The sequence below is a fragment of the Arachis duranensis genome, chromosome 5, assembly GCF_000817695.3.
Source record: "Arachis duranensis cultivar V14167 chromosome 5, aradu.V14167.gnm2.J7QH, whole genome shotgun sequence".
Lineage (NCBI taxonomy): Eukaryota > Viridiplantae > Streptophyta > Magnoliopsida > Fabales > Fabaceae > Arachis > Arachis duranensis.
Window position 1 is genome coordinate 6,120,698 of NC_029776.3, and position 7,544 is coordinate 6,128,241.

At 32.8% G+C, this 7,544-nt stretch overlaps 1 protein-coding gene across 1 annotated transcript; it reads right to left on the reverse strand.

Annotated features, from left to right (window-relative positions):
• Positions 1–6,136: 6,136 nt before the first annotated feature.
• On the reverse strand, positions 6,137–7,029 carry LOC107487561 (basic leucine zipper 43). The gene has a single exon (XM_016108216.3). It carries the CDS (start codon positions 6,989–6,991, stop codon positions 6,485–6,487), a length of 507 nt encoding a protein of 168 aa, XP_015963702.1. The 5' UTR covers positions 6,992–7,029; the 3' UTR covers positions 6,137–6,484.
• Positions 7,030–7,544: the final 515 nt, after the last annotated feature.

Sequence of the window (7,544 nt, forward strand, 5' to 3'; positions counted from 1 at the left end):
ACTCATTCATGTAGCTACTAACTACACATTGTCATAATGGTGTCTCATATATATATTAACACAATGATTGAGGTCGAAGCGTGCGGGTGATTAATTTTTATTGAACCTGATCCAATTCGTTAAATTTAGATAGATATCCATGATTAATTATTGTCTTAGCCATGCCCATGATTCTAGCACCTAGAACTGGAAGTAGCATAAATAACTTTTTGTTTGTGATAATAACTTGATGAACGATGAATTCTAAATTATTGAGGCGAACTAACACGTCCTTTTTGTGAAGGCCCTGGTTGTACTTATTAATAATTGCATTATGACAAAAAGTGTGACGACCTCAACAGGGAAACTACACTAGGCTTAAGTGGGTAATCAACAAACACTACTTTTTAATTAGTCCATCCTCATAATCATAATTATACCAATGCAAGCTTTTCCTTTTCCTCTTGCGTTTATTTTGTTTGTTTAATGTGTGTCACCTCTTTAATTAGTATAATTAATATTCACACTGTGCGTGAGTCAACGATAGGAAAAGTCTAAGACCAGCAACTTTATTAAATTTTGGTCAGCATGTAATCAGCAAAAGAAAAGTGAGTAATTTTATATCATTAGATGTAATCTCACACTATTAAAAACATCATTGATAACTATTTAATGACTACAAATCACAAAAGTTGCTGACCCTAACACTCTTCGTCACCGATATAAGAATTTATCCTTATCAATAGAGATAGTTGGACTCCCTGCACCAGTAATTGTGCCATTAATATATAGGTTATTTTCATATGCATTTTGACGAGGTAATTGTCCTATTCTAGGAATGGTTAAACGAGGGGCCCTTAAGAAATTAAACATACTTCTCTATATGGTAATTCCTTTTATATATGCGTGCCATCCTGATCAAGTATATATTATATTAAAACAAGGGCCATTAACAAACATTGTCTTTATATATATGAATGTTACGTGCGTTTTAATATCAACAATTCAATACTACTGACAGAAAAGTACAGGGTTGGCTAAGCTAGCTACAATTACACATGTGATATTTAATTTGATTATATATCCAAAACCAAAACAATGTGAAGGGAAGAGAACCCAAAGCCAATTACGTTGTGTTGATCTTTCTTGTTTCTTTTCTGATAAACAGAACAGTAGTTGGTCTAAGAAAGCTTGAAAAATGGAAGTTAGATTCCGTTTGATAAAATGAATGAATGATTGAGTGTTGATGCAAGTTCGTGGAGACAGGAATTCTAGGGTGGCATGATTGGGTCTGATAATAAAAGAGATCGGGTAAGGGCGTTTCAATTTGGCAGTGCAAAGAGAGAAAAAGAGAGCCTCTTTTTGATTGTAGCAATGATGACCACATCCACTCATCAAGCATAGAGACCCCAGTTACCATTTTGCCTCAAATTTGTAGGGCATCACCACCATACCTTGCTCTTCTCACATTTGACCATCCCCTTTTTCTTCTCTTCCACCATTATTATTACTATCTAATCTCTATTCTTAATCTTAAAATGAAATATGTGGAGCTATAACTCTACCGTCTATGGACTGTGACAACACCTTTAGGAGGTCTAGCTAACTCAGCAATGTGCTCTTTAAATTCCTTGTTGACTTGCACTTATGATTACCAAATATGTGCAATTACCACATCCAAAATTTGATGATCTCACTGGCACTCGCTTCAAAACCCTGCCATGAGGTTTAATATAATGTGGCCATCACACACCTCACACATTAACTACTATGCTCCCTTGGATAGCAAGCCCATGTGATGTGAGCCACCTCCTACTGCAACATTATTCTTATTAAACCCTTCTTAATTCTATATGCATGCTAGCTTTACAGGGTCCCCTTCCCCTGGCTAGATACAAGAGCTTTTCTTTCATTATGCTCTTTTTCGTTAATTCATTCCATCTTGGAATATCTTTTCACAACAAGCTTCATTAATATAAGCTATCTTAAGAGTTGTTGTTAGATGTGTGTAGCGTGATAGTGATGGATAATGTCCTCATCATCATGTCACTTTTTAGTTTTTACTGCACTTTTGGCCACCAACATGAATATTACATATATGATAATTAATTATTTACACTTTATTTTTCAGCTTTATCAATTGTCATTGCCGTGGATCTACTTCATAAGAAAATCTGAGAACCACTCACTACATATTCGTACGTAACAGTATCATATATAAGTCAACAAGTCATATTACCATATTTAATTTCTGCGTTTCTCATTAAAAATAGTATTGTGTTTGTGTAAGCATGGTAGAAAAATGTCCTTGTGGAATTCCTCTTTGTGAGACTGAGAGTGAGACAAATTGCATTGAAGCCAATGGCATTTGATCTAGCTATGTCTGTTTCAGCCCATTAATCTCTTCTCTTTAGTACCTATGGCATGGGCAAGTCATTGTCAGGGTCAAGGTCAAGAGTGGGAAACAATTTCATGGCTGATGAATAGCTTTCCCTTTTCGCCCTTGTTTTAGCTCCAAGTATCCAATGTATGGCAATAGATGTAGGCATGCATGTACCATCATCCCTACATGCTAATAATGCTGCACCAGCAGAGTGCTACTTTCACCTAAACGATACTGAAGGGGAGCAATATCATCCATCACCCTATATATTCACCCTATATATTGCCCATTTATTTATTTATTAAATGAGTAATGTTAAGTAGCCAAAATATTATAAATAATAAATAAAAATACATTATTAATAACATTTATAGCCTCAATATATTTTATAAAAAATAAAAAAATCTTATATTTAATTAGTCTTTATTTATTAAAAACATCTAAAATTATTAATTTTTAACCTACAAAATAAAATAATAAATAATAAATTAATACTAATTCATTAATTATAGATATTATGTGTTTGAAATTATAGATAAACATATAAAATTATGGATGTTAACTTAAAATATTTTAACAATTTCTACTATACAACTCATATTTTACATATAGACTATTAAAAAATAAAAAATAAAATATAAAATATAAAAAAATTTAAAAAGTAAAATTTTAAAAGTAATTTCACATATATTAATATTGCATTTAAAAGGCAGACTGAAATTAAAAAAACATAAATTAAAATACAGAAATTGAATTAAGTCTTTATACTGTAATTGATATAAAATATACTAGACTGATTATCAATATCATATTTAGATTAAAATAAATATAAAAATTTAATGGTAGATTTAAAATTTAAAAGTTAAATGAGAGTATTTTTGAAAATAAATGTTATAAAAATTTCAGTCTCCTATCTTTAAAAATTCCAATTTCATGTATTTCTACTTTTCAACCAAGTGAGTTGATCTAGTGGTTAATTTATAAGTTCGCTTAAATAAATGTAGCAACTTATTAACTAATGACAAAATTTTTAAGAGGCTTGCTATACATACAAGTCTTTTTGACTTACAAGTTTTACAAGTTGCTACACATTAGAGTCTTTTAATGCGTTATTTAATTTCCAAAGCGCTACACTCACCATGAATTATGAACGACTCTTCTTCCTCTTCCTCTTCTTCTTCTTCTTCTTCTTCTTCACTCACCGTGGATTATGAACAACTCATCTTCCTCTTCCTCTTCCTCTTCCTCTTCCTCTTCTTCTTCCTCCTCCATGTATTTCTTCGTTATTCTCTTTGCCTTTTCATTAGTTGTTTTATTTGCATTTATTACTGGTATTCTTGCTTCGTTTTTTTGAAATCAAGCTTTGAAATCGTTTTGAAGATAATGGAACTTCAAAAATACACCCAAACGATTACAGAAATACACCCAAACGATTATAGAAAATACACCCAAACGATATTTCTTCGTTATTCTCTTTGCCTTTTCATTAGTTGTTTTACTTGCATTTATTACTGGTATTCTTGCTTCTTTTTTTTCAATTTTCATGGTTTCTGAAATCAAACTTTGAAATCGTTTTGAAAATAATAGAACTTTAGAAATACACCCAAACGATTATAGAAATACACCCAAACGATTACAGAAATACACCCAAACGATATTTCTTCATTATTCTCTTTGCCTTTTCATTAGTTGTTTTACTCGTTTATTACTGGTATTCTTGCTTCTTCTTTTTTCGATTTTCATGGTTTCTGAAATCAAGCTTTGAAATCGTTTTGAAAATAATGAAACTTCAAAAATACACCCAAACGATTACAGAAATACACCCAAACGATTACAGAAATACACCCAAAGGACACCTTATGCATAATTCAGAACTCTTTCTCTTTCTCCTCTTCATATTCTGCTGCTTCTTCTTCTTCAAAAATGATTTCAGAGCTTGATATCAAAAAATAATGGAAATCAAGAATAACGAAAAAAGAAAATAAAGAGAAAAACACGTAAATGAAGAAGGAGAAAGAGAAGGCAAAAAACGAAAGAAAAGAAGAAGAAGAAGAAGAGGAGGAAGAGGAAGATGAATGTGCAGCAAGAAGAAGAAGACGGTGCAGTGAAATTGTGCAGTAACGGTTGAAGAAGGAGAAAGAGAAAGCAAGAAACGAAAGAAAAGAAGAAGAAGAGGAAGAGGAAGAAGAATGTGCAAAAGAAAAGAAGAAGAAGAGGAAGAGGAAGAAGAATGTGCAGTAACGTTCAAGCGCGTTAATATAATAACTTGTAAAGACTTGTATAAAAAAATGCTTGTATATGGAGAATTTTTCAATTTTTAAATAAAACTCGTGGATCTGTTATTGTCCTACTAGACTCGGAACGAGGTGGGAAACTAACAAAAACAACACAAGGCCTTCCGACCAAAAACTAGTATAAAGCCTTCCGACCAAAAATATAGAACAAGGGCTAAAGCTGCATGGACTATTTTGTTTACTTCCCATTGAACTGCACCAAATTCAAATTCTCGTGGAGGAATATTAAACTATTTGTGTGTATCCCTATATAGTATATGTGAGTGTGTAATATATGGGTGTAATGCCTACGATTAGAAACTGTCCAATCCACTTGATAAAAAAAGGTCCCGACTCCGACCCAAAAAAAAAATTGTCCCCACTCCCTATCTTACATTCTTAATTGCTCTAAATCAAAAGCCAGTTCACCTCTTAAAGAAAAAGAGAGATTAATTAAATTTGTACTTGGTTCCATTAAGGAATCGTATTCCTTTTCTATGAACAGTATAGGTATGTACATCCTTATTTTATTAGATTATTAGTTTCTCTTGTTTCTTTTTCTATTTTTTTTTAATTATAGTCTTCACTTTCTATTGAATTACTATAGTATATTAAAAGACCCATTGTTTCAATCATACAGAGCCATGCACATTTACTTTAATTTAATTTTATGGTAAAGTTAATAGGAGAATAGAAAGCATTTTGGCATTAACTAAATGTTTGATTGACCGTTGCTTGACTAGCAATGTTGGCATCTACTATTTGCCACCTAATAAAGTAATCAACGACATGCATATATAAGATGATAATTAAAGTAAAAGACATAATTTGTCATTTAAAATTTAATTATTTGATTGTAAGTCCTACTGGTACCCATAGGGCACTATGCGGCCGGATTATTGATATATGATTTGTTGTCGACGTATATGAAAATAAATAATTTTAAATTACTATGTGTGTTATGATAATTGTAAAATTCTGAAATTTTCGGTTTAGTTTTAGAGAAATGATACGAGACCAATACATTTAAGTATATATAAAAAGTTAGCTATTATCAGTTCAATTCTGCTATGTTACCAATAACATTTCTGTTAATTTCTATCGATTTTTATTTATAACTATATTTAATGGAAGTGTTTTTGTAGATGTGTCTAATAAAAATATTTTTTATGACTGTGTTTAATCGAAGTGTCTTTATATATATATTTTTTGGATGTGTCTCTTTATATATGTATTTAAAATATAATAATTAATTATTGTTGATAATAAGTTGACAAATAATATGTTAGTACCTTATACTTTTTCTTATCAGTTTAAATAAAAAAAAATAAAATTAGAAAAATAATGTTACCATTTTATGTTTTTATATTCATACTCTCTAGGAAAGTTATTACCGTGGTATATATCCGCAGCATTGCAGCCTTACGTTTTTGGTTGCATGATGAATTACAAGATTATTACTAGTTAATATTTTAGCAACAAAGTAAACCAGAAAAAGAAATATACAAACCAGCTGCATGCAGAAGCACTAATTATTAATAATGATAATATTTTACATAATAATTTTATAACCCTTCGGGTTTTCGGAACAAAAGAAGGCGAAAAAAAAGAAGGAAAATTTAGAGAAATGAGAACAATATTTTTCCAAAACCCTTCCCGTTTCAGGAAAAAAAAGCACCGGAAACAACCACCCACCATAGTACCGTACATGAATTACCTCCTTTACGCAGGCAAATTAAGACAAGTTATTAAACTTAGCTTAATTAAAATATGTTTAATTAACGGAGCCAATATTATGATCATTAATTAACGCGTGGTAGCTAATTATCGTGATAAAGCTAGCTAGGGGTTATTGCGGCGTGACATTATTGCATGGCCATGCAGAGGAAGAGAGGGAGGGTTGTTGAAGTTGTTGGAATAACAAAATTTGAGTCATGTACGACAGTTTCTGGCGTAACAGGGTTCTCTCAGACCGTAACCAATCGTTTTCGGTTCGCACGCGGTTAAAATGATGAACCATCAATTGCAACCGGTTGTTCAGTTCCCGGTTTTCCACTCTAGACGCCTTCAACTGGTTCCGCAGGTTCTCTAGGTGTCTCTGCTTCCGCATCCGTGACCTCCTGGCCGATTCCCGGTTCGATATCTTTCTCCGACGTTTCCGCTCGTTCATAACGGCCTCCGAACCGGGTTTTTCTTTTGCATTGTTTTCGTTGGGATCATCTGAACCGGAGCTCGAAGTGTTAATGGCGGCAAAGAAAAAGTCAGTGCAGTCCCACGGCGGAAAACCGCCGTCGAACGCTGATGAGGCAAAGGGGTTTCCGAGCAAAGCGTCGGAGGCAGAGATAGCAGAGAGCATGGCTGCTTCTAAAACTAAAGAGAAGGAGGAAAGAGGGAGAAAAGGGAAGAATAGCTGCGTAGAAGACGCATATTTATGGTTTTTTGAGGCATGTAATTAACTACGTATACGAGGGGCATTTTCGTCATAAAACCGTATTTGTACTGCTGCATGGTAATAGCTTTTGAGTCAGGCGGCACTATGGTGGGGTTGGAGTGTCACTTTCATTTCTTTTGGAGTTAGGTGACGTCTTCCGTGGGGCCCTGAAAGGGATTGGATTTTAAGCTTAGTGACGAAGGTAAAAATTACCCATCCAGTCCTTCTCAAATCACTATGCAACAAATAATAATATAACAACGCTATTCAAATAATTATTTTTCACCGTGTTGAAGAATTAGAAAGCTTTTATTATTTATAAAAAATACATCGTTTTAGATTAAAAAAGAAACCTCATAGTTTTACTTGATCTTTTGTGAAATTAAAGAGGACACGGATTGAATATTTATCCATAAAATATTAAATGGGATCCATGTGATGGGGATGGTGCTTTGATGGGATGATTGCTGAGGTGGAG